The sequence below is a fragment of the Balaenoptera borealis genome, assembly GCF_965194805.1.
Source record: "Balaenoptera borealis genome assembly, chromosome: 2".
Lineage (NCBI taxonomy): Eukaryota > Metazoa > Chordata > Mammalia > Artiodactyla > Balaenopteridae > Balaenoptera > Balaenoptera borealis.
The window spans coordinates 180,265,483-180,293,142 of record NC_138867.1 but is presented as its reverse complement, the minus strand read 5'-3'; the positions used below and the strand labels follow the sequence as shown (position 1 = coordinate 180,293,142).

Sequence of the window (27,660 nt, the reverse complement as noted above, 5' to 3'; positions counted from 1 at the left end):
CGGTTATGTTGTTAAAATAAAACATATTATTAAAGTGAATTTCACCATTTTGTTCACCTTTTGATTGTGGCTGCTAGAAAAATTTAAATTACAGAGATGGCTCACATTACATTGCTATTGGACAGCATCAGTACAATACTCGAATTAAAAGACAAATATCGTCGGACTGGATAAGAAAAATTAAAATCCAGTAACATGTTGTTTGCATTTAAACTTAAAAGGTATAACAAGTTGCCAGTTAAAGGATGTAAACAGCCAGAAAGAAAGTTGATTTAACCCTGTTATTATTGGACAGCATAGACTTTAATGTAGGAAGCCTTACTAGATATAACTAGCCCTCTGTCATGAAAATATAACAATTCTAAATGTGTATGTGCTTAATAACACAGTCTCACAATAAACAAAGCAAGGACCGACAGAACTACTCAAACGTGGATGATACAAATTGAGATGTGCTATTGATGTAAAAATGCTCTGCAGAATTTGAAGACCTGAAATGGGGGTGGGGGAAGGATCTAAATTACATTACATTAGGTAACTACACCACTGAAGTGGGAGATTTTTAAAGCATCTCTCTTAGCAATCCATAGCTCAAGCAGACAAAAAGTAAGGACATACCAGAAAAGGCGAAAACTAATTCGAAAAGACACATGCACCCCAATGTTCACTGCAGCACAATAGCCAAGACATGGAAGCAACCTAAATGTCCATCAACAGAGGAATGTATAAAGAAGATGTGGTACATATATACAATGGAAAGTTACTCAACCATAAAAAAGAATGAAATTAGCCCATTTGCAGCAACATGGATGGACCTAGAGATTATCATACTAAGTGAAAAGTCAGACAAAAACAAATATCACTTATATGTTGAATCTAAAAAAGTGATACAAATGAACTTATTTACAGAACAGAAATAGACTCACAGACACAGAAAACATAGTTACCAAAGGTGAAAGGGGAGGGAGGGATAAATTAGGAGTTTGGGATTAACAGATACACACTACTATATATATAATAGATAAACAAAAAGGACCTACTGTATAGCACAGGGAACTATGTTCAATATCTTGCAATAACTTATAATGGAAAAGAATCTGAAAAAGAATATATATATATATATATATATGTATAACTGAATCACTGCTGTACACCTGAAACATTGTAAATAAACTGTACTTCAATTTTTAAAAAGTAAGGATATAGATTTGAACAATACACGAACAACCTTGATCTCGTGGCCACATGTATGAAACATGAACAGAGCTCCCGAAAAATACACAACATATATTTGGGGAGCTGGTTGGAATGTAAAATGGTGCAGCCACAGTAGAAAAACAGCATGGTGATTCCTCAAAAAATTAAAAAGGCCAGGATTTAGTTTTTTTGAAAAGAAGAAAAACGATAAACTTCTGGTGACATTGATCAAGGAAAAACAAAGAAAAAGTGAAAATTAGAAATATTATCGGGACTTCTCTGGTGGTCCAGGGGGTCAGACTCCGTGCTCCCAGTGCGGGGGGCCAGGGTTCGATCCCTGGTTGGGGAACTAGATCCCGCATGCATGCCTGCAACTAAGATGTCCTCATGCCTCAATTAAAAATCCTGCGTGCTGCAACTAACACCCAGCACAGCCAAAACAAACAAACAAATAAGTAAATAAATTGTTTGAAAAGTTGGGGAACGTAAAAAACATCATATTAAAAAAAAGCATTATTGATAAGAAAGGGGACATAATTACAGAGGCTGCAGAGGTTGAAGAAGCATTAAAAAGACATGGAGAATGATTTTATTCACCAACATGGCACCTATTCACCCATGATTGGGAAAATGTAGATAAAATATCCACATTTCTAGAAAAATATAACTTAAAGAACCCGGAATCAAGAAAAAACACAAAGTCTAAAGAATTTAAAACTCATTAAAGAAATTGAATAATAACTTTAAAACCTTCCCATACACACACTCACACACAAACCTTCCCCACAAATAAGGCACCAGATCCAGACGTTTTTACAAGAGAGTTCGACTAAATATCTGTGTAGCTAATAATGCTAACAGCATACAAACTAGTTCAGAATACAGACACACACACACACAGTTTCTCTTATGAGGCCAGCATTGCCTTAATACCAAACCCTGACAAGGATAATATGAGTCAGAAAAACCACAGACTATCTCCCTTCTAAACACAGATGCAAAAATCCTCTATAAAATATCAGTCAATTGACTCCAGTAATGTATTAAAAATATATCATGACCAAATTGGATTTATTCCAGGAATAAAAGTTTGGATTAATGTTAGAACACTGATGAACGTAATTCACCACATTGTCAGTCTAAAGGGGAAAAATCATGTGATACTTTAAGAGAGGCAGAGAAAACATTTAATAAAATTCAGCATCTATACATGATTTTAAAAATCTCAGGGGGTGGCCGGGTGGGGGGTTAAAAAGAAAAAAAATCTCTTAGCAAACTAGGAATAGAAGGGGACCTTGCTTAATCTGATAAAGGCCACCTAAAAAACCCTACAGCAGATTCATCATTAAGGATAAACCATTAAAAGCATTCACTTAAACATCAGAATCAAGACAAGGATGTCCATTTTAGGGACTTTTTTTCCAGTGTTAATGTGATGACTGCAAACATCTATTACATTGTATATACCGGCAACAGATGTTAGAAAATATCATTTAAAAAAGAGATGACATTTATTATAGCATCAAAAAATGTAAAGCACCTAGAAATAAATCTAAAAATGGTACAAAATATTTATGGAGAATATTATGAATCATTATTCAGAAACATTAAAGAAGACCTAAATAAAAGGAGAGTTATACCGTGTTCATTGACTGGATGATTCAGTGTTATAAAGATATCTGTACTCTCCAGTTTGATCTACAGATTCAATGCAGTTCCAATAAAAATCTCAACTGGGTTTTTCATGGAACTTGACAGAGTAAAGGACCATACATAACCAAGATAATCTTGAAGATGTAGAATAAGAAGGGCTTTGTCCTCCCAGATAGCAGGACTTATTGTATTCATCATATTAGTGAAAGCAGTGTTGGTACAGTATTGGTACTAGTCTTGGTACAGACACATCGGCCAATGGAATAGAGTTTATCATCTGCCTGGCTTCCTCTTGGGACATAAAAGATGCTCTCAGAGGACTTTCTTGCCATCAGGATGATGTGCCCGTGACAACCTACTGCTTCCTCTAAGCTAGATATAAATCTGGTGTATGTATTAGCCCTGTTTTTTTGTTTTTGTTTTTGTTTTTGTTTTTGCCTCTTAGTTACACAGATTTTACTCTAAGATTGAGGTACATCCTACAATGGATGCCTACATGATATGAATTAGTGTTTATTTTTTGCCAAAATAGGCTGTTACTAAGGTTAGAGTTTGATTTAGAATATATGTGCGTATACATTCATTCAACATCCATTTATTCATTCTTTGTTTGTACATCCATCCATCCATCCATCCAATCCACCCACCCATCTATCCACCACCCATCCACACATCTATCCACCCATCCATCCATCCACCCATCCATCCATCCATCCATCCATCCATCCATCCATCCATCCATCCATCCAACCACTCAACCATCCACATATCTGCCCATTCATCCATTCATCCATCCACCCACCCACCCATACTTTCACTCATTTACCCATTCATTCATCCATCCCCTTACTTATCTATCCACCCACCCACTTACCCATCTATCCACCCATCGAAACACCCATCTATTTATCCATCTATTTGTCTCCCTGTCTGTCTGCCTGCCTATCTATCTGTATGGTTATAGAAAAGGGCTTGCACAGTCTATTAGTTACCTACTGATGCATAACAAGTCACCCCAAACTTAGTGGTGTAAAACAACAAGTGTTTAATTCGCTCATAATTCTGTGAGTTGGCCCGGCAGGGCTTGGTGGGGATGGTTAGTTTCAGCTCTACGGATTGGGGCAGCTTATCTGGGGCTGGTGGAACTATACGGATTGCCTCTCACATCATTTCATCCTCCAGGGCTCTCCGTCCACCCATCCTCTCTCACCGGACAGCTGTACTTCTTCACATGGCCGCTCGGGGCTCCGAGAAGACAAACGTTGGAAGCTACTTGGCTTCCTGAGGACTAGATTCTAGAATTCCTGGAATGTCATTTCCGTAACATTCTGTCGGTCAAGGTAAGTCACAGTCAGTTTATCCAACCATGATCATTTGAGAACCTATTGTGTTCTGGTTATGAGATGGAAAAAACAAGACACATTCCCTGACCGCAAGGAGCTTGCCTTCTGGTTCCTGCACTTTCTGTAGAGACCCCAAATGCACTCACATGTGAAGCAGGTCTGAGGTCTCCATCCCTTGTGGGTGACTTTTCTCCCTGCCCATAATAGGTAGACTTTTTCTAGATCCCCTTAATCAGAATGGACTACTTTCCCAAGCTTCAGGTTCTGGGCAGGGGCCCCAGTTCCCTTTCCTTGGCGTCCTACAGATCTGAGCCACAGCGCTGACCCTAAGGGTTACCACATCCCCATTTCTTTGTCCCCTAGAGTCTACTTTTGGGACCAATCCCCACCCCCACCCTGATCCATTGACCAACAGCCTCTCCCCCCGCCCCATTGTCACTCTGGCTTTAATTTCTCTCTTCCAAAAGCATCTAGGAATGTTTCTTTCTTCAAGTTCATCTATATGTTGTAATATTTTATTATACTTTATTCAGCATGTCTATGAGTTTGTAGTAGGAGCAGGGTCTGTCTGTGTCAGCTGAGGCCGCTCTCAAAAGATTGGGTTTCTGCAAAACAGGCTCTGCAAGGGAGATTTGCATGGTGGAGGTTAATTGCAAAATGCTGTCAGGTTCAGTGCGTGTGAGGGTGTGAGGGCAGCAGGACCCGGCAGAGGGAAGAGCTGGGCTCTGACAGCAGGGGCTTCAGTGGGTCTCACGGGGAGCTCTGAAGCCAGGGTGGCTCTTCAGAATTATCCCTACGTATCCCCCCCAATTCTGGCCAAACCCTAAACCTCTCCATTACTTTATGCTTTTGGAGATCAATGCCAGGTGGAGATTCATAGGTTATTCCTGCTTTCCACCATCTCTTTTGTGAAGAAATGAACATGCAAAGCCAACTTCTGCCCAGATGGGGAAAGGGATGGGAGAAATAAATAATAATAATATCAACAACGATGGCCAATGTTTACTGAGCACCTAGTATGTGCCAGGAACTGCTCAATTAAGCACTTGGCATATCTTAACTATGCCTAGGTAGTGGGGTGGGGCAGGAGGGTGGTTAGGGAGATATATTAGTTCACTGGAGCTGCCATAACAAAGGACCACAGACTGAGTGACTTAAACAACAGAAATTTGTTTTCTCACAATTCTGGAGGCTGGAAATCCAAGATCAAAGGGTTGCAGGCTTGGTTCCTTCGGAAGCCTCTCTCCTTGGTTTGTATAGATGGCCACCTTCTCCCTGTGTCCTCACATGGTCTTCCCTCTGTGTGCATCTGTGTCCTAATCTCTTCTTATAAGGACGCCAGTCATACTGGATTAGGGCCCACGTGAATCACCTTAATTCTTTCTCTTAAGGTGCTATCTCCAAATATAGTCACCTTCTGAGATTGGGTGTTAGAGCTTCAACATATGAATTCTGGGGAAGACACAGTTCAACAGCCATGACAGGGCAGGAAGTTCCTGTGCTCTGCTTTTTGGAAAAAAACAACCTTGGAAACATGGAAAGTTCCCCCAGAGAAGTTCTAGGGGGACTGAAAACTAGAAGAGGCTGAGTCCTGCTCCCCGTTGCAGAGAGGCTGCAGGTCCCCAAAAAGGAAATGACTCAATGGTGTCTCTGGGCAGCTGAAGCCACAGAGAGCCTCAAAGAGTTTCCTGTACCCAAACCTGGCTTAAAAATCAGCTTCACGAACAAGGTTCAGGAGTAGCAGAGAAGGTACCGCTTTTGATAGGTCACAAGGAGAAAAATAGAGGGTAGGTGGATCCGAAGGAGACGGGGCACCAGTGTGCATGTGTAGCTAGAGAATTAGACCGATCCCTCCCTCATCCTTAATGCCTTGGCATTTCCTAAACTCCCTGGAATTTCTTTTTTTTTTTTTTTAATAAATTTATTTGTTTATTTATTTATTTTTGGCCGTGTTGGGTCTTCGTTTCTGTGCAAGGGCTTTCTTCAGTTGCGGCGAGCGGGGGCCACTCTTCATTGCGGTGCGCGGGCCTCTCATTGTCGCGGCCTCTCCCGTTGCGGAGCACAGGCTCCAGACGCGCAGGCTCAGTAGTTGTGGCTCACGGGCCCTGTTACTCCGCGGCATGTGGGATCCTCCCAGGCCAGGGCTGGAACCCGCGTCCCTGCATTGGCAGGCAGACCCTCAACCACCGCGCCACCAGGGAAGCCCCAGCTCCCTGGAATTTTGACAGTCTTGGAACAGGAGCGAGTGGGGAGGTATGGTTCCCAACTGACTAATATCAAGGTCTCGGCATGCCAGTGCAAAAGGATCTTTGCATAAATTAAGGTGCGTTACGAATAAAAGGAAGTTGAATTATTTTTCACTCCTTGTGAGCTGAGATTCATGTTTGCTACACACATGTCTTAGTTTGGGCTCCCACAGAGGCAGAGCCTGAGAAAAGGGCTTGGGGGACAAATCTTTCCTCCAGAAGGAATGCGGCCCTCTGATACCTTGATTTGAGCCCCATAAGACTTATTTCTGACTTCTGACTTCCAGAACGGTAAGATAACAAATTAGTATTGTATTAAGCAGCAATAGGAAACTAATACAACTAGGAACTCTCATTTTTCTTGAAACTCATGGTCATCTAGGCTGTCATATATTTTCCCACCTTTGATGGAGAAATGACTTAACTTCTCTGTGCTTAGATTTCCCCATCCATAAAATGGGTATTATAACAGTACCCCCCCCCCCACCATAGAGAATTCAATGAGTTACTGTGAGTTAATGCACCTAACACAGTGCAGTGGGTACATTAGAAGTATGACCTATAATTAAAGATCATTATTATTTTAAGAAAAACAATCATGCAAACATGATGAAGGAAGGCAACTGACATTCAGCCTTCAAGTGGGAAACCACAGGGAGGGGTGGAGACTGTTGTGAGCTGGTGAGCTCATGCCCCGTCCAAAGGGGACAATTGCTACCCAGCCTGAGTTGTCGTAACCTCCGACTTGCCATGAAATCTGGATTTGTCCACGTGTAAAGTTTTGTAGTGTTTAAACATTGGCTATGAATGCCCATTTGAAAAACACACTCAAGTGACTAGACGTGGTCTATGGATGTAAGGTCACCTTATGTAATAACTGAAAAGAACCCGAAATTTAAATGTGCACGTGATCACAACTATGGTCACAAAAAAATACCTACTAAGGACTAAAGAGGCCAAGGATGGATCCCGAGATCACCCAGCTGGGAAATGGCAGAGCAGAGATTTAAACCCAGGTGGTCTGGCTCTGGTGTAAGACCCATTCTGTTTCTCTGAGATGATGTATCTCAGTGTTTGTACGCAGTGATATGTAGCAGGGAAGGGCATCGTGTCATCATAGGAAATTAAGAAACAATTTAATCGCCACAATTTTGCCTTCTATTACCTCTGGATCCTGGCAAGAGATGGACAGAAGCAGGAGAGTTTCCTGCCCCTGGGCTGGGGAGGAGGCTGAGGATAGCAGACTTTGGGTCTTGAGAGAGTTGGTGGGGCGGGAGGGTGAAATCTGAAAAGACACCAGAGGTGAAAGCGGAAATCAAGTAGATAGACTTCTAAGAAGTTGTAAAGTAGGTCACTGGCTTGGGCTAGGGCCTTCCTGCTCCTGCACTTTATCTGAAATCAAGGCCCCTCCCAGGAATGATCTTCGGAGGCTAAACTTAGAGGTTCCATCCCCAGGCAGACGCTGGTGGCTGCTGGTGGCTTTGATAAGTTCCCCACACCTTGGTCTCCTCATTAAAGCCACAGAAACAGAAAGACCATGATGAGAGTAAAGGAAACTCCAGCATGGGTGGGGTCTGGGCATCTGGGGCTGTCTCATCTCCCACCAGCCCAACACAGGCAGAGAGGCACGAAGCTGTGTGCCTTTGGCGCAGGCAGAGTGGGGGACGCATCCCTGCCTCAGTCTCTACGTCTGGAACATGGGGGCAATGATAGCTCCTGCCCAGGGATCTAGATAAAGGTGTGACTTGCACGAGATGCCTGGCGTAGGGGACGTACCTGACAAATGCTCTCCTTAATATTTGTAAATCACTTACGGCATCACACACTTATGGATCTCTTACTGTGTACCAGGCACCATACCAAATGGCTTTTTTCTCATCAGATTTAATCTTTACAATAAACCTAGGGGGTAAGGACTCTTGTTACCTAAGAGGTACTGAGAAGTGATGGGATTTGCTCCAGGTCACACTGCCAGGAAGTGGTAGGTAGACTTGGAACCCAGGACCATCTGATCACAAAGCCCCCTTCACCCCTGTACCAGGCAACAATGTCAACAACAATGTCACCAATAACAAGAATGATTCATTCACCTCTGGGGTCTGAGTCTTCATCCTAGGATCCAGGGAAGTCTTACTTCCTGGGTCCATGCTCATTTGCATAAACCATTTGATTTGTATGCATATCACTATCTGCACCACCCCACACTCTTTCATGCCTCCAGTTACTCCAAGCTTCCGACTGGCTGGGGAGCCTGCCAATCTGTGCTGGATGTCTGCAGTAAGGGTACTTGGAAGTGTGTAGCCTCTACTTTCTCAGGAATTGTGGATTTGAGGCTAAGGCAGACCTGGGCATCAAGTCTCTGGTTTCCCTGCTAAGCTTCCTGCATGGAGTTGAGCCAGCTGGGTTCATATTTCTCAGCTGTAAAAGTGACCTTTGTGGGTCATTCCATCTATCCCTGTGCCTTCATGAGCCATCCTTCCCCTAAGAACTAGACAGATCCAAGTGCAAAGTTCACCATTTATTTCCAAGACCGGTGGTCAAGGGGACCAGGGCTACAGACTAAGTCTGGTCCTCACCTCAGGATGTGTATGTCTTGGCTAGGAGGAACTTGAGGCTGTGTGTGTATTTGTGTGTTTGCCACTGTGATGCTGTGTGTGTGATGGGTGTGACTGTGAGACAGCACGTGGAAGTCTGATGGGAGAAGCGTTGTATCCTGTGTGTCACACATGGTGTGACTGTACGGCCTGTGTGGGTGACTGAGGCTCTGATGATGACTTGTGTGTGACTGTGTCCTATGTGGTTGTAATGCAGTGTTTGTGATTGAGGGCTTGCGATGCTATGACTTGTGTGAGGTTGTATGAGAATCTGATGCTTTGTGTGTATGTGTCTGTGGTTGTGAAGGAGTGACTGAACTTGTGGGGCTGTGATTCTCTGTGATGCTGTAGCTGTGATGGTAGCTTCTTTCTTTTTTCCCTTTCTTTCTTTCCTTTTTTCTTTCTTTCTTTCTTCCTTCTTTCCTTCCTTTCTTTCTTCCTTCCTTTCTCTTTCTTTCTTTCTTTCTTTCTTTCTTTCTTTCTTTCTTTCTTTCTCTTTCTTTTCTTTCTTTCTTTCTTTCTTTTCTTTCTTTCCTTCCTTCCTTCCTTCCTTCCTTCCTTCCTTCTTTCCTTCCTTCCTTCCTTCCTCCCTCCCTCCCTCCCTCTCTTCCTCCCTCCCTCCATCCCTTCCTTCTCTCACTCTCTCTTCCTTTGTGTTTCTTTCTGCAAACATTTTCCAAGTGCCTCTGTGCCAGGCTCTGGCTTGGGTGCTGAAACAGTTTTGCTGTCCTGATGGAACGTGAGCTCTTAGCATTGCTGGGATACAGCCAACTGGCTGATGATATATATGGGAGACAGAGACCAGCCACAGTGGGAATATCTACACCATGGAAATCGACACACACTACAAAACCTCTCCCCTCCCAGAAAACCTGGCTGTCAAACATCTACCATCACATGCCTATGCCTGCATCTCTGAGTGTAACTTCATGACCAGGCTGTGGTGTGGCCACAAGCCCGTAGGTGGGACTTGGGTAGGTGACTATGACCATGGGCGGGGCCGGGCTGGGCTCTCCACTGGTGGGTGAGTCCTGGTGATAAATCTGCCCCCCCCACTCCGCCCACACTTGTGAGAGTGGAGAGGGTGATAAGACGTTTCCTGTTCTCAGCCAACTCCCTGGACCCCCAAGTCCCACTTAGTTCTGAATCAAAAGTATAAATACCCACCCCTCACCCCTTTTTCCTGAATATCAGGCAGATCAGCTTTACCCCTGCTTGGGGGCTAACAGACCCCCAAGTCTCCAGGTCTGTGTCTTCAGAGTTGTCCATGGCAGGGTCTGCAGTCTCCTTTGGTTCTTCAGAGGTGCCTGCTGGGTCTTTCACCTTGTAGAATAACTGGGTTCTTGGTCCCGGTGGTCCCCACTTGGCTCTCCACCTGTTGAGTTTGGGGTTCTCCTGGGCACACTCCAAAATCTCTGCTTGTTGGTTTTCCTGTCTCCCGAGGCACCCTCTGAGGTCTCTGTCTGTCGGACTCCGTTCCATCTACCCTGGCTCCTTCCTTCACACCATGAACGCCCCGAAGTAGGACCGCGTACCGTCGCGGACTCGGACCAGGCTCTCATCAGGCACGCGCACCACCACCTCCTCCCCGGCGTCCAGGTGGACCACTCCGCCCAGGAAACTGCTGTCCCACCAGACCTGGGGGCTGCTTGCTCGCCCGCAGGGTGACCGCCGGCTGACCAGCAGCTCCAGCTCCTCGGGGTAGCGGGCCGTGCGCTTGTAGAGGCCGTGGGTGATGGGCAGGCCGCCGGTCAGCCCCTGGGGGCAGCCCACACCGCCCAGCTGCACCTTGGAGTAGATGTAATAGTAGCCGGCCTGGGCGATGACCAGGGCACCGTCCCGGTAGGTGAGGCCCCTCAAGAAGGCGAGGCCCAGTTTCGTCTCCCACAGCAGCGGGCCCCCACTGCCTGTCAGGCTGGAGTTGGCCCCTGCAGAGGGAGACAGAGGGGGAGTTGGTAGGCATAGGTCCCACGCTTGCTGTGTGACCCCAGGCCAGTCGCCACCCCTCTCTGAGCACCACCCCCTCTGTGCTAGGCTGTTCCAGAGCTTTAGATATATGAACTCACTTTATCCTCACTTTACAGGTGGGGAAACGGAGGCCCAGGAGGTGGCAAAATAACGTGCTTATCATACATCTTAACTCGTTTCATCCCCTTCTTGCAGGTGGGGAAACTGAGGCACAGAGCAATTGATTTGCCCAAACCGTCAAAAGTTGTAAGTGGCAGAACACATCCTGGCCCAGCAGGCTTATAACCTCTGAGTGCTTCAGTCTCCCTCTCTGTAAAATGGAGCTCTGAATAGTACCGGCTAAGGATTTAATGAATTAATAGGTGGAAAGAACGTCACGATGTGTGCCACAGATTACAAGGGTTTATTCAATAAATAAAATTAGAAATTCACAGACCTAGGCAGTGCCTGTGCTCTGGGCAACTCTGTGAATAATTAATGAGTGAAGGAGTGCGCTGCCATGTTGGGGTGTCTGTCTGGTCTCCCCAGGACACGCTGAACCCCTACCCCCTGCCAGGACTTGGGGGCCCCCTCACCTGTGAGGTGCGCTGCCGGGTTGGCCTGCTGGGGCCTCCGATCTGGGGAGAGAGGGTCAGAAGTCAGAGGGGTAAGGGCCAGCCTCCAGAGCGGTCATCCAGCCCACCTCCTGGTGTCAACCCCACCCTTTCCGGAATGACCCAAACTTCTGCTTCTCCGGCTTGGGGGACGGGCGTCTGTGGGGCTTAGGCCAGTTGTGCAAATCACATTGGGCAATGGGCTGAAGGGGTGAGGGCAGCGTGGGAACCATTCCATCCCCTCCCCTGGGACCAGGACCCTGACTCACCTTGCACCAGGAGATCCCGGGGTCCTGCACCTCTGTCCTAAAAGTGCAGAGCAGCCCGTGGTGAGGATCTGTGGGGCCCACGCCCTGGCGTCACTCAGACTCGTGGCTGAGAGACACATGCAGACCACGGGCACAGACATCACCCTCAGACATGTCCAAGGCCACGTGCACACCCCATGTCACACCCTGCCGCCCAGCAGGCTCTTAACCATCCAGTTTCTCAGTTTTCCCCTCTGTAAATGGACACATGAAAAGTGCCTGCTTCGGATTCAGCGAATTCTCACGTGAAAAGCATATTACAGTGCCTGGTAGAGAGCAGGTACTATATAAGGGTTTATTAAATGAGTGCTGTCGAAGACACATGGCCACCTGGATGGCTGGACACTTGGACATAAATGCTAACACGTGGATATGGACACATGGGCACAGACCTGGACACTTGTGTGACACAAGGACAAGGCACACGTGGATGCAGGTACGTGGATTGCGTGGTTTATGGAGCCACGTGGGTCTGTGCACACGGAGACGCAGAAACAGACACATGACGTCAACACATGGGCTGGAGACAGGTGAGTACATGGCCGTGTGGGTACATGGGTGCAGGACAGCAGCACAGGTCCAGCCATGAGGAGAAAGGACCTGGAAACACAAAAAGGCTGAGGCCACATGGGCGTGGCTTGGGACACACAGACCCAAAGGTGTGGCAGACAGACCGACGGAGACATCCAAGGCTAATGGGAAATGGACGCAGAGAGAGATTCTTACAGACTCGGACAAAGTGGATTAGTGACAGTCCCAAAAATGGTGATCAGGTTACGGCTGATGATAGCTAGCCATGTCCGGGACCTCCCCGGCGGTCCAGTGGTTAAGGCTCTGCGCTTCCAATGCAGGGTGTGCGGGTTCGATCCCTGGTCTTGGAACTAAGATCCCGCATGCCACGTGGCACGGCCAAAAAATTAAAAATAAAAATAAAAGTGGCTAAATGGAAGAGTCAGATAAATATTTTTAAAAATAACAATAACTAGCCATGTCAGAATGTCGGTTCCAGGGGTTACAGACAACACAACTGTGTTATAAACGTTAAACTTCCTAAAGGCTTAGATTTTGTTAGTTCCCACCACTAGAAGAAATGATAATTATGTGATACCAGAGAGGCATTAGCTAACGCTACAATGGCAACCCTATTGCAATATTTATGTAACAAATTAATATGTTGTACACTTAAACTTACACAATGTTCTATGTCAATTATATCTCAATTTAAAAAAAATGTCAGTTCCCATTGGTTGAATGCTTGCTGTGGGCCAGCTGGGCACCACACACACAATATCATATTTTATTCCCTAGGAAGATGCTTATTATCATGCCCATTTTACAGATGAGGAAACTGAGGTTCCGAGAGGTGAATTAACTTGCCTTGGGCTGCTCTTAGTCTGTCCTCCATTCTGCACATACACACACACACCAATGCTCAGTGACACTGACTTCGAGCCCCCCCACCCCCACCCCAGCACCACTTACCTGCAGGGGGGCGGCCATCACCTCCAGGCGCCAGTGCAGCTGCAGCAGGAACCAGCCCTGGACAGCCACTCCGGTCGCCAACAGCAGCAGCAGGAGGCCCAGGCCCAGCCGGGCAGCACTGCAGGGCTGTCTCCTGCGGCTGCGCCCCAGCCTCGTGAAAGGGATGTCCGTCTGTCCATCCACCACGAACACCGAGGGCCTCACCACTGTCTCCTCCATGCCTGAGCGGATGAGGCCCCAGGATGCCCGGGGCTGGGCTGGCACGGCTGGGTCCTGCGGGCTGGGAGGAAACCACGATTGCCCAACACTCCTGGGCTTCTCACGCTGCCGACAGGCGCCCGTGGGTCCTGGGGCTGCATTTAGAGCCGGGGCCCGGCCCCTCCCCCTTCCCCCCATATCCTCCTCTTCTTCCTGTCCCCCCACCCCTGGCCCGGCCCCATCTCACTCTCACTCAGAGTCTCTCACACTTTCCAGAAGCATCTGAAGATGTGACTCAGGTGGGGATGGGAGAGGGAAGGCCCCAGCTTTCCCTTCTGGCCATGTCATTCACATGGTTGCCAAATACTTACTGAGCACCTCCTGTGTGCCAGGCACTGTTCTAGGTTTGGGGGCACAGCCATGAACAAGAGAGACAAAAGTCCTTGGTCTTATGGAGCTCCTATTCTAGCAGGCTGAGAAAAACTAATAAGAAAGCCCAATAAGAAAATACTATTTAGTGTTCGAGATGGTGATAAGAGCAGTGGAAAATACAAGTGGTTTGTGTGTGTGCACGTGTGTGGGTGTGTATATGCGTGTGTGTGAGTGTGTGCATGCGTGTCTGTGTCTATGCATGTGTGTGCTGTGTATGCATGCATGCATGCGTGTGCATGCATGTACGTGCAGGTGCAGCTGCGTGCTTGAGTGTGCCTGCATGTCTGCATGCACACATGTGTGCATGCATGCAAGTTTTAATTGAAATTCACAGTCAGAGGGTAGAACCACTGTCTACTCAACTAACTAAACTCAAGGCCTGGGAGTCGTCCTGGACCCCTCCTTCCGTCCTGTCACGACATCCTACCCTCAGCAGGCCCTGTTGATTCAACCTGTAAACCAGATCTCAAATGCGGCCACCTGTTTCCATTTCCACTGCTACCACCCTAAGTGCTATGAACGGGATGTTTATGTGCCCTCCAAATTGATGTCCATACCCTAACCCCCGATGTGATGGTATTTGGTGGTGGAGCCTTTGGGAGATGCTAGGGCATGAGGGTGGAGCCCTCCTGAATGGGATTAGTGTCCTTATAAGATGAGATATAAGATATATGCTCTCTTTCCCTCTCTGCCATGTGAAGATACAGAGAGAAGGAGGCCAGGAAGAGGGCCAGGAGGAGGGTTCTCACTGGAACTCAACCACTTAGGCACGCTGATCTCAGACTTCCATCCTCTAGAACCGTGAGAAGTAAATATCTGTTGTTTAAGCCACTCAGTCTAGGGTATCTCGTTATAGCAGCCCAGATGGACTAAGACACTCAATTCTTTTGGGTGTATACCTAGGATTGGAACTGCTGGCATCATTTCTTGCTTGGACTCTTGCAGTAGCTTCCCAAATGGATGTAGTACTTTACCTCTTGCCACCTTATAATTCATTCTCTACCCTGGAGCTGGTGTGGCCTCGCTTATTTATTTATTTATTTATTTGAGGTAAATTCACACCACGTAAAACAAACCATTTTAAAGCGAGCAACTCAGTGTCATTTAGTACATTTACAATGTTGTGCAACACTACCTACTTCCAAAGCATTTCAAAAGTAAACCTTATAACCATTAAGCAGTCACTCCTCAACTCTCCCACCCACAGACCCTGGCAACCACTAGTCTGCTTTCCTGCTCTATGGATTTAGCTGTGTTGGACATTTCAAAAAAATGGAAATATACACTACGTGGTCTTTTGTGTCTGGCTTCTTTCACTGAAGATAATGTTTTCAAGGTTCATCCGCATTGTAGCAAGTGTCAGTGCTTCACTCCTTTTTAAGGCTGAGTAATATTCCAGTGTATGATGAACCACACTTTGCTTATCCATTCCCCCGTTAATGGACATTTAAGTTATTTCCACCTTTTGGTTATTTTGAAAAGTGCTGCTACAAGCATGTGTGTGCATGTATTTGTCTGGGTTCCAGCTCTCTATTCTTTTGGGTGTATACCTAGGATTGGAACTGCTGGCATCAGCTTTTAAACACATAAGTCAGGTCTCACCTCTTCCATGTTTAAAATCTTCCAATGAGCTTCCATTGAGCTTATGGGGGTTAGCAAATTATGGCTCATGGGCTGAGTCAGGCCAGGCTCATGTTTCTGTACAGCTACAGGAGCTGCTCTTGGGGGCTGACACTTTAGTGAGCGGTAGGGTCCCAGATGGGGCATCCTCCTCTGGCCCCTCTTCCCCCTTTTGCTTTTCAGTGCCGGCCTCCTGGGCCAGCAGCCAACGCTCACCCCTGTCCACACTTTGTAGCTGGTCACACTGGCTGCCACCTACATGTTGGCATGTCCTCTGTCATCAACCGCTGGGTGTTGAGTGGATGAATCTCATTCTGGGGGTTGGTGACTCAGCATGTTGTCTCAACTCTGGCCAGCTGATCCAGATGAGACAGCTGGGATTTGGGAGAGAGAGGTTGGCTGGGATCTGGTTGTCACTGGAGCAGAGAGAAACTGGCCTCAGCGGTCATCCCACACCCTCTCTACCCACCTGGATCTCCAAGCCTTGGGCCCATCATTCTTCATCCAGAGAATGTTTCCAGTAGCAGAGCACAAATCACGTCCTCCACCCTGGGTGGCCCATCCCAAGCAAACGGGGCATATGGCAGGCTGGAAGCTTCCTCTCATTTTATAAGTACCTTTATAATATCCTCGATTTTATCTCTCGGTCCTGAAAGGCTAAAATATTTACTATACGGCCTTTTATAGAAGAAGGGCTGTTCCCTGAGGTAAGAATAGACATTAAGAGGAATTCCCTGGCAGCCCAGCGGTTAGGACTCTGCGCTTTCACTGCCGAGGGCACGGGTTCAATTCCTGGTCAGGGAACTAAGATTCTGCAAGCCAAGTGGTGGGGCAAAAGAAAAATTGTAAGCCAACTATACTTCAATAAAATAATTTTAAAAAAGAGAATAGACACTGAGTGGTCTTCATTATCTTGAAGCCCTTGCACCCGGGCATCTGGGGCCTTTTGCACTTGCTGTTCCCTCTGCATGGAACAGTCTTTTCCAGACCCCCCATGACTGGCTCCTCCTTGTCATCTATGTCCTGACTCAAGAACCCCCTCCTTGGGGGCTTCCCTGGTGGCGCAGTGGTTGAGAACCTGCCTGCCAATGCAGGGGACACGGGTTCGAGCCCTGGTCTGGGAGGATCCCACGTGCCGCGGAGCAACTAGGCCCGTGAGCCACAACTACTGAGCCTGCGCATCTGGAGCCTGTGCTCCGCAACAAGAGAGGCCGCGATAGTGAGAGGCCCGCACACCGTGATGAAGAGTGGCCCCCGCTTGCCGCAACTAGAGAAAGCCCTCGCACAGAAATGAAGATCCAACACAGCCATAAATAAGTAAGTAAATAAATAAAAAAATAAAATAAATGCGTTGTTCCAACATCATCTTTAAAAAAAAAAAAAAAAAAAAAAAAAAAAAAAAAAAAAAAAAGAACCCCCTCCTCACAGAAGCCTTCCCTGACCACCCATATTAGGCAGGGTTAGTCAGATAAATAGAACCAATAATGTATCTCTATATCTAATATCTATCATCTATCTATCAATCAAGAGAGAGATTGATTGATTGATTGTAAGGAATTGGTTCATGTGATTTTGTAGCTTGGTAAATCTGCAGGACAAGCCAGCAGACTGGAGATTCAGTTAAGAGTTGATGTTGTGGTCTTGAGTCTGAAGGCAAGAATCTCAGGCAGAATCTGCACACTGCCAGCCGGAATTCTTTCCTCCTCAGGAAACCCACTTTTTCTCCTCAGCCCTTCAACTGATTGGAAGAGGCCCACCCACATTATCAAGGGTAATCTGCTCTGTTAATTTAATTAATTAATTTATTTGGCCACACCGCACTGTATGTGGGATCTTAGTTCCCCAGCCAGGCATCGAACCCATGCCCCTGCGGTGGAAGTGCTGGGTCTCCACTGCTGGACTCCCTGGGAAGTCTCATGGGTAATCTGCTTTTACAGTCAACTGGCCATAGGTGTGAATCACATCTTTAAAAATACCTGCAGGGGAGAGTTAGCTCCTGGAAGTCCCGTCCACCCCAGAGCCCCTCCTGCCCATAAATAAGGAAAGCTGGCGTCTCCTGCCCCCTGAGAAGAAACTCCAGGAGAAGCAGAATCTTCCTGCTTTGGGTTTCATCACCTGAAATGCTTTTAAATCAATGAAGTTGGAATCTCTTAAAAGGACGGGGGCTTCCCTGGTGGCGCAGTGGTTAAGAATCCGCCTGCCAATGCAGGGGACACGGGTTTGAGCCCTGGTCTGGGAAGATCCCACATGTCACAGAGCAACTAAGCCTGTGCACCACAACTATTGAGCCCGCGCACCACAACTACTGAGCCTGCGTGCCTAGAGCCGGTGCTCCACAACAAGAGAAGCCACCGCAATGAGAAGCCCGCGCACCACAACGAAGAGTAGCCCCCACTCGCTGCAACTAGAGAAAGCCTGCGCGAAGCAACGAAGACCCAACACAGCCAAAAATAAATAAATAAAATTAGTTAATTAAAAAAAAAAAAGAAAAGACGGACAGCCCATGATGTGAACTATAGAGTTTGTGGACAAATTTATATTGGGTGCTTAGTGGCATAATGCCCACGGACTCCTGAGAGGGTCCCGAAGTTCTTAGGGGACCCCTTGGGCTTTTGAATGAGAGAGGTGCAAAGTTCGATAAATAATGGCCCTTGTACGGTCCAGTGGTTAGGACTCCACACTTCCACTGCAGGGGGCACAGGTTCGCTCCCTGGTCGGGAACTAAGATCCGGAATGGCGTGCGCCCCGCGACCAAAAAAAAAGAATGGCCCTTGTGGATAAGCACAAAGTCAAGCGACAGCGATTGGACAGAATCTGTGAAGGTATCCTCCCCTAGATCATGAATGGGCCCCTGGCAACCTCCCACCCCCCGTGGCGCTGCTCCATGGCCGAGATTGCAGGGTGGAGATGCCCACCCTGAAGGACATGGCCACCGTGGCCTTCTGTGACACACAGTCTACTCAGGAGATCCACGAGGAGGTTTTAAAGGAGGCTGTCTGTGCCACGATGTACCACACCATCGCCCTCACCGGGGAGGACCTGGAGAAGTTCAAGGCCCCGAGGGTGATGGTGCGGATAGGCAGCGGCTTCGACCACGTGGACGGCAAGGCTGCGGGCGAGCTCGGGATCGCCTTGTGCTAACATCCCATGGCGGCAGTGGAAGAGACAGACGACTCCACCATCTGCCACATCCTCAATCTGTCCCGGGGGAACCCATGGCTGTACCAGGCACTGCGGAACGCCCGTGGGTACAGAGCGTCGAGCTGGTCCGGGAGGTTGCCTCAGGGGCAGCCTGCATCCGTGGGGAGATGCTGGGCCTCATGCGCTTCTGTCGCCCGGGGCAGATGGTTTGGATTCAGCATCATATTTTATGACCCCTACTTGCAGGATGGGATCGAACCGTCCCTGGGTGTGCAGAGGATCTACACCCTACAGGACCTGCTGTATCAGAGAGACTGCGTCTCCTTGCACCGTAGTCTCAACGGATATAACCACCAGCTCATCACTGATTTTACTATAAAGCAGATGAGACAAGGGGCATTCCCAGTGAATGCCACCCGCGGGGGACTGCTGGATGAGAAAGTCTTAGCCTAAGCCCTCAAGGAAGGCAGGATACGACGGGCGGCCCTCCAGGTGCACCAATCGGAGCCTTTCAACTTTGCTCAGGGTCCCTTGAAAGATGCACCACATCTCATTTGTACACCTCACACGGCCTGGCATAGTGAGCAGAGACCAGCCAGGCAATCACATGTGGCATGCCAGAGAGCTTAAGAAACTGTGAACAAGGAATTCTTGGTCACAACAGCACCCTGGTCCAGAATAGATCAGCGAGCAATTCATCCAGAGTTCAGCGGTGCCACCTACAGACGCCCAGCAGGCATCATGGGCATGGCTCCGGGAGGACTTCCTGCAGCCATGGAAGGGATCATCCCCCGGGGCATCCTGGTGACCCACAGCCTCCCCTCGGTGGCACACCCTTCCCAAGCTCCCTCTCCCAACCAGCCCACAAAAACATGGGGACAAACCAGAACACCCCAACAAGCAATAGCAGAGAGTGAGGAAAGGTAATCATTTGGATACACCTGGCACCAAGAGACAGTGAAAAATAGATGAACTAAGAGAAAAGGAATTTGACAGTCTTTTTAACTGATTCTGGATATTTGCATCATGGACGGTGCAGTGTTAAAACCACAAAAGAGCTAGCGACAGGGGTAAACTGAAGACGATGTCATCTGCTTACAGAAGCACGGAAAAAGACTGGACGTGATTTAGTAAGGACCAACTTCTGTTATTGTGTGTTAAGTTTTTCATCTGTGCATCCAATCACAAAGAGTAAATAGATCTTGGGACTTCCCTGGCGGTCCAGTGGTTAAGATTCCGCACTCCCAATGCAGGGGGCCCAGGTTCGATCCCTGGTCAGGGAACTAGATCCCACATGCCGAAACTAAGACCCGGCACAGCCAAATAAAGAAATACTTGAAAAAATTACATTGCCAATTTCTTTAAAAAAAAAAAAAAAAAAGAACAAATAGATCTTTTTCCTTTATCCGTCCCTTGGGCAAAGCAGGTCCTGGACCCCTTGCTCTAGAATGTTGCATCAAGAGTCCCAAATATCTTAACATTGTAAATCAACTATACTTCAATTAAAAACAGACAAGCAAACGAACACAAAACTAAAAAAATATTAAGAAACCAAAAACTGGGCTTCCCTGGTGGCTCAGTGGTTAAGAATCTTGCTGCCAATGCAGGGGACTTGGGTTCCCCTGTTCCCCCCACCCCCGCCCCGGGAAGATCCCACATGCCGCGGAGCAACTAAGCCCGTGCGCCAAAACTACTGAGGTCCCTTCGCCTAGAGCCTGTGCTCCTCAACAAAGAAAAGCTGCCACATTGAGCAGCCCATGCACCGCAACAAAGAGTAGCCCCCTCTCGCGGCAACTAGAGAAAGTCTACGCTCTGCAACAAAGACCCAACGTAGCCAAAAAAAAAAAAAAAAAAAGTTTAAAAATAAAAACAAAACCAAAAACCAAAACCCAGCAACAAAAAAGAGTTCCAAACATCAAAATAAAAAATAGTAAGAGGAAATCACCATCCTGACTGTAGCTCCTTCAGTCCACGGGGGCTGGCTACCTTTTTTGCTAGTAGGAAGGTTAAATTACTACAAAATGGGGAGAAAACTGTTTGTGTTAGACAACCACGAGCATAGGATCGAAGACAGTACAGGCTTCTGTACAGAGAAGCCTCACCCATCTGAGCTGCATACAGAGCGGGCAAGTTGGTTGTGAGTTCAGTAATACCTTCTGATGATGCAAAAAAAAAAAAAAAAAAGTATTAAGTTTCACAAGCTGTTTGTACTCAAATATATTTTCTCAGTTTCATATCCTCAGCTATTTTACTGAGTGGAAAGTCTTGAACTGAAAGTGTTCAAGAAGAATAATGTTGCGTTATCTTATGTCTCAGGAAACATTTTATGGTAACTTGTCAGATTGTCTATGAACAAACGCACTTTTTTAGACATTGATAAAGTCTTCTTTTCTTCATGAGATATTTTATATAAGAATACTTCAGGTGTGTTATTAGATGTGACTGATTTTAACAAATCCTATTAGATTTATATCAACTGGTTACATGTTGTATTCATAGCCTTTTGTGAATCACCACCTTTTTGGTTAAAAGATGGCCTATTTTGAGCCTTTGGATAGGGACATTACTGTTTTTTTATTTTTTTCAAGTTTTTTAAGAAATAAATTTATTTATTTATTTTTGGCTGCACTGGGTCTTCGTTGCTGCGCGTGGGCTTTCTCTAAGTTGCGGTGAGCGGGGTCTACTCTGTTGCAGTGCGCGGGCTTCTCATTGCGGTGGCTTCTTTTGTTGCGGAGCACGGGCTCTAGGCACGTGGGTTTCAGTAGTTGTGAAACGCAGGCTCAGTAGTTGTGGCTCACGGGCTTAGTAGTTGTGGCTTGCGGGCTCTAGAGCGCAGTCTCAGTAGTTGTGGCGCATGGGCTTACTTGCTCCGCGGCATGTGGGATCTTCCTGGACTGGGGCTTGAACCCGTGTCCCCTGCATTGGCAGGTGGATTCTTAACCACCGCACCACCAGGGAAGTCCTGACATTCCTGTTTTGTGACCAAAGAACCTTCAAAACTGTCCCAAACAGAAAAATAATGGCTATCAGAAGTTAAGTTTTGTTTTAGTGTGTTACCGTTACTGTATTTGTTTATTGTAAAGGTGGACATTTAGTGTTCAGTGCAGTTTTCAATAAAAAAAAAATTTCAAAAAAAAAAAAAACCTTCTGAGAAACATTTAGCCTGGTATTTGACCAAACAACTGGTCACCATAGCCTAACAAAACTGAGACATAAACTGAACCATCCTTCAATCTAAATGACTTCACTGGTTGGCCCTGTTGCAGGCAGGCTTCCCGGGTCACCCTGATCTCCTTTCCTTTTTGGATACCCTCACTGTCTGAAATCAACTCCATGCTATCTTTAGAATGTAAGGTCCTGTCTGTGCTGTTCACAGCCTAGAAACATAGATGCTAAAAAAAAAGTAGAAAACAAAACAAAAACATCCCACACATTAAAGAAACAGAGCAAGAAAAACGAAAAATTGCGCATAAAGGAGGGCAGGGGGGCCCGGCAGTTGTCAGCTGTGACACCTAGTGAGTAATGAGGATCTCTGTGTCTCCCCTTGACGGGGGTGTCCGGCAACTGGAGGCTGGAGGGAGTAGGGGTAGGCTGTGAGTCAATTTCCCCAACATTCCTGAAGTTGGGAGGTGGGGTTTCCAGGACCCAGGGTCTTAGGGGAAGGGGGCTATGCAGGCGTGACTTCCAGGTTCAGGGGGGTTTTCCTGTGATGACCTTACCCAGAGTCGGAGCCTGGATTCCACCCTCAATGGTCCTCAAGGGACCACAGGTGGAGTTAGAAGAGGCACTTGGGGCCCCTTGGCAGCCAGTGGCCTCACTCAACTGTGGCTGCTCCCCACCATGTGTTTCTGGTGAGGCTGTGACCACAACAGCCCCTGCACTCCTTCTTCAACCGCTGAGATACGAGTCACATCTCTGGCTTGGTCCCTCAGGGCTCCAGCTGGAAACATCATCCTGCCTGACCTTTACTGCCCCCTCCCGGCCCAGCCGCCTCACACAATCCTACCAATCTGTTCAGGCCCATCTACAAAGTGGTGACCTGGAGGGTGAGGTGAGTCTAGAGGATGCAAATGGGATGCGTGAGATGGGAAATGGAGTCAAAGTGAGCTGCGGATGAGAGCAAATGGGATGAAGATGAGAACGGGTGAGGATGGCAGGTAAGGATGCAGGTGAGCATGAAGGTGAGAAGGCAGAGGAGGACTGGAGAGTTCTGATGCTGGTGAAGACATAGGTGAAGACGCAGGGGAAGGTGCAAGTGAGAAGGCAGGTAAATACGCAGGTGAGGATGTAGATGAGGATGCTGGTAAGAACACACGAAGAGATCCAGAGAAGAATGTAGGTAAAGATGCAGGTCCTCACCCTCATGAAGATGCAGAGAAAACACAGGTGAGGATGCAAGTGGAAAGACAGGTGAGAGTATAGGTAAGAATGTTTGTAAAGATAAAGGTAAGTTTACAGATAAAGATGTAGGTGGGGGAAGCAGGTGAAGATGCAGAAAATACAGGCGAGTGTGCAGGTTGAGTGTGCAGGTAAAGATCCAGATGAGATCCTGGTAAGAGTTCAGGTGAGGATGCAATAAAGAGGCAGGTAAGGAAGGTGGTGAGAACTCAGGTGAAGGGGCAGCGAGCTGCTGGTGAGGATGCAAATGAAAATTCAGGTACGGATGGAGCTGAGGTGCAGCTGAGATTCAGGGGGAGATGCAGGTGCACTTCCGGCTAGGTGCAGGCGAGGCAGGCACACGCGCTGTAGGTGAGGAAGCCTGCGAACTTGCAGGTGAACTACAGGAAGTTCCTGTAGGATGGAGCTGAGCTGCAGGTGAGGCAGCGGGGGATCACAGCTGCCTCTCTCCCCCTCTCAAAGAGCTCCAGACTTTGGGAGACTTGTGAAATAGAACTGGACCTTTATTGGCTGGACAACGGGAGCGGGATTAGTTGGGGCAGCCAAAGACAACCATGTTTTCGGTGAAGTTGGCCAGGTCCTGGCAGTGTTTCTGGTTCTCCTCGTCTTGGCATTCATCCGCATCAGGCCACAGCTCCACCCAGGTGTCCTTCCCGATGATGTAGCTGATCCTGGGGGAAGAGAGACAGGTCAGGAGGGGGAGGGGGAGGGGAAGGGCGGGAGGAGGTGGCCACGCGCAGGCGCGGGGCGGGCACTCACTTGGGTTTCTCTCCCCACAGGTCCGAGGAGATGCCCCACACGAGGTAGCGGGCCCCCTCCTTCAGTTTGAGGGCTTCTCTGCACTTGATGTGGCTGATGAACCTACGCTCCTGTTGAACTTGCACCTCATCGGAGCCTGAAGGGGAGGGAGAGGGAAGCTGAGCTGGGGGGAGGGGCGAACACGGGGGAGGGGGAGGCAGAAAGACAGCAGACACAGGGCTGACCTGATTTGATGATCTGCTCGATGACCATGATGTAATCGTCAAAGTCATCCGACAGCTCCTTCTTGAGAAGTTTGATCTTGTACACTGTGGGCGGGGGAAAGAAGGCAGCGTGGGTCCTGGGAGGGTTGTCTGTGGGGCGCCGTCACCCGGCTCCTCCCAAGCCGATACGGGCAGGACCACAGCCAGGCAGGCTCAAGCCCCCTGCCCGCCCCCCACCGCAGTAACACAGCCAGCCACACTCACAGCCATGCACACAATCATAGCCGTCCACAACGACAGTCACAGGCACAACGACAGCTGCTCCTATCCACTGGGACCCACAAGCACCGTCTCAGACAACTGCGGCTCCCCACAGCCATGCACACGCCCACATCACTCACAACCACCCCTCTCACACACGCCCACGTACCATCCCACTCATGACCACGGTTCCCCGTGCAATCAGAGCCCCTCACAACACATCACACACACAACCACAGCCGCACGTAGCCATGACCACACACGCCGGCGCGCCTCCGCTCACACACAAGCACGCATGCGCGCGCCGCCCCCCCCCCGTCCCCCCCCCGCCAGACTCACCATAGTCCACGCCCGGCTCGCAGGCCCTGTCCAGCCGGTCCTCCAGGGTGACCTCCTCCTCCGTGTGCATGAAGCAGTTCTCTGTGGGGTGGGTGGGTGCGTGGGCGGGGGACACGGTCTAAGTCCCGCTTCTCGTTCAGGGCCTATCACCCACGGGTACGCCCAGCCCTCCTGAGTCACCGCCCCCACCCCGTGGGATCAGGGGTCCAGTGGGCGTGGCCACCCCTCCTGGCGCCTGCGCACCCACCCTCAGCACAGCGGCATGTATCTTTGTGGCAGAGTTTGTCCAGCATCCCGTCCTCCTTCTCCGGGTGGTAGAACCGGGTGCAAGCTTCATCTGTGGGCAGAGGAGATGGGGAGGGCTAGGGCCTCCACCCCAGAGACCACACCTGGCGGGGGCTCAGTTTCCCAACTTCAGTCCATCAGACCTGCTGAGGCCAGGTCCCCAACCCTGGGGCCCTCAGACCCCTAACTCCCATATCCCCAGGACCACCAGACTCCTAACTCCTGGATTCCCGGAACCCCCAGACTCCTCACTCCTAGATCCCTGGGACCCCCAGACTCCTAACTCCTGGATTCCTGGGACCCCTAGACTCCTAACTCCCAGATCCCTGGGACCCCAGGCCCTAGGACAGCTGCTCACCCAGGTTGTAATAAGAGTACACCTTGACTGCCCCAGGCTGTATAAGCCCCACATTAAAGTACTGGTGAACTTTGAAGGCTAGACAGTCCTCCAGGGTGTGTGAGACCTGGAAAGAAGGAGGAGGTTGGTCAAGGGGGTGACATGGGAGGAAGCCCAGCATGGGGTCTGGGGGTTGGAGCAGTGGTGGAGAAACTGAGGGATCAAGGAGGGATATGGGTGGGGATAGATGGGGGGGAGCAGGAATCTTTGCCAAAAGATTAATGAGCAGTTCATCAAATCCATTTTTTTTTCTCCACGGCTCACGGCTAGATTACACTTCTCGGCATGTTTTCAGTTCCATGCGGCCATGTGATTGAGTTCTGGCCAAGGATTGCTATCTATATCCTTAAAAACATTCCATGGTTAACAAGACTGCAATAGACATTTGAAAGTTGCTAAAAGATTAGATCTTAAAAGTTCTTAACACACACACACATACACACACACACACTTTATAACTCTGTGAGGGCATGGATGTAACTAACCTTATTTTGGTAATTATTTCCCAATATATACACATATCAAATCAGTACACTGTACATCTTAAACCTACACAATGTTACATGTCAGTTAAATCTCAATAAAGCTGCAAAAAATAAAGAGAAAGGAAGAAAGAAAAAAGAAAGGGAAGAAGGGAGAGATGAAGGAAGGAAACATATACATATATATGTACATATACATAGGCATCATGTATATTCGGAGGAAAATGCTAACAATTAGTGAATTTGGGTAAAGGTTATATGGAACTTCTCTATTGTGCTCTGAAATTTGTCTGTAAGGTTGAAATTATATAAAAATTTTAAGGTACAAAAATTAAAATACAAACAAACAAAACAAAACCCATTAAAAAACCCATCTCATGCACAACCCCGTTTTCTTCTAGAAAGGATGGATCCAGCAGAGGAGTCCAAAATCCTAGGGATTACAGAACCACGAGATGGAAGGTACGCGGATCCCTGAGTGACCACATGGAGTAGAAGTCCCCTTCCTTACCTCCCATACCAGCTGGACTTTACACGAGTGAGACATACAAGTCTCTTGTGTTGAGACCCCCATATTCTTAGGGGTTTTATTATAGTAGCTAGTGTTGCTTATGCTGACTAATGTGGGGTGAGGGTACAGGGAGTTAGCAGGAAAGATATGAGGATAGGAGAAGGGGAAGAAATAAGCAGGAAAGAGAAGGAATCATGTTCAAGATAAAGACAGCAAGAGAAGGCTAGATGGAGAGAAAATAAGAGAAGAGAGAAATGCTAGGGGGTTGGGAGCAAGGGAAGTCCTTTTTCTCCACTGAGCACTTTTTTTTTTAACCAAGGTGGTTTTTTTCAATGGTTGTTTAAGACTCTGATGAGAAGAGGCTGGAGGGAGCAAGTGAAAAATGAGGTTGGAACATGAGTGTTCTGAAGGTGAGATCCAGACTTCCCTGGTGGCGCAGTGGTTAAGAATCCGCCTGCCAATGCAGAGGACACGGGTTTGATCCCTGGTCTGGGAAGATCTCACATGCCGCCGAGCAACTAAGCCTGTGTGCCACAACTACTGAGCCTGCGCTCTAGAGCCCACGAGCCACAGCTACTGAGCCCGTGCACCACAACTACTGAAGCCCGTGCGCCTAGAGCCCGTGCTCCGCAACGAGAGAAGCCACCGCCATGAGAAGCCTGCGCACCACAACGAAGAGTAGCCCCTGCTCACCGCGATGAGAGAAAGCCCGCATGCAGCAATGAAGACCCAATGCAGTCAGAAATAAATAAGATAAATAAATTAAAAAAAAAAAAGGTGAGATGCTTCTAGAAGGTGGGCTGACCTTTTTTACATGCCCTTTCCTCCCACAACAGCAGCCCAGACCCTGTCTCCCCTAGGCTGGGGCTGGCCTGACCTGGAGACAAGGCCAACGGAGAAGGAAAGGCCAGCCAGGTAGGGGTCAAGATCCCAATGGAAGCCTTACCTTGTCCAGGTAGATGATGAGGGTATTCTTTGTGGAGTCTTTGTTCAGCTCATACTTAGAGATGTATCTGTCGACACCAGTGCTCAGCTGGGGAAGGGTGGGGCTTGTGAAAATCCCTCCTGCATCCCCTTCCCTCCCTCCAGCTTCTTCCAGACCCTGGGCTCCTTCCCATGGATCCCAGCCCCCGAGCCCAAGACCTTCATACCAGTTTGAGGTCATCAATATCAGGAGAGAAGCCAGTCATCATGGATATATCCAGGATTGACATAGTGACATCCTGGTCTCCCAGGTACCTGGATGGGGC

General features: G+C 48.1%; 2 protein-coding genes and 1 pseudogene across 3 annotated transcripts in view; 1 reads left to right on the top strand and 2 right to left on the bottom strand.

Moving 5' to 3' along the window:
- Positions 1–9,605: 9,605 nt before the first annotated feature.
- On the bottom strand, positions 9,606–17,040 carry TNFSF14 (TNF superfamily member 14). Its single transcript, XM_082380660.1, has 4 exons — positions 13,385–17,040; positions 11,864–11,900; positions 11,577–11,618; positions 9,606–10,961 (listed from the first exon to the last, which is right to left on the bottom strand). The coding sequence occupies exons 1-4, from the start codon at positions 13,778–13,780 to the stop codon at positions 10,534–10,536; spliced, it is 903 nt and encodes a 300-aa protein (XP_082236786.1). The 5' UTR covers positions 13,781–17,040; the 3' UTR covers positions 9,606–10,533.
- A 553-nt stretch (positions 17,041–17,593) lies between these two features.
- Positions 17,594–20,722, top strand: LOC309623609 (C-terminal-binding protein 2 pseudogene; annotated as a pseudogene). Its single transcript has one exon. The product of its transcript is annotated as a C-terminal-binding protein 2 pseudogene (transcript).
- A 2,933-nt stretch (positions 20,723–23,655) lies between these two features.
- C3 (complement C3) overlaps positions 23,656–27,660 on the bottom strand; it is a 35,167-nt gene continuing 31,162 nt past the window's right edge. The window contains exons 34-41 of the mRNA XM_082380605.1: positions 27,562–27,649; positions 27,357–27,443; positions 25,379–25,484; positions 24,983–25,072; positions 24,736–24,816; positions 24,157–24,240; positions 23,933–24,068; positions 23,656–23,844 (exon numbers count right to left, since the gene is read on the bottom strand). Of these exons, the coding sequence (XP_082236731.1) occupies positions 23,703–23,844; positions 23,933–24,068; positions 24,157–24,240; positions 24,736–24,816; positions 24,983–25,072; positions 25,379–25,484; positions 27,357–27,443; positions 27,562–27,649 (814 nt within the window). The 3' untranslated portion in view covers positions 23,656–23,702. The remainder of the gene's footprint in view (positions 23,845–23,932; positions 24,069–24,156; positions 24,241–24,735; positions 24,817–24,982; positions 25,073–25,378; positions 25,485–27,356; positions 27,444–27,561; positions 27,650–27,660) is intronic.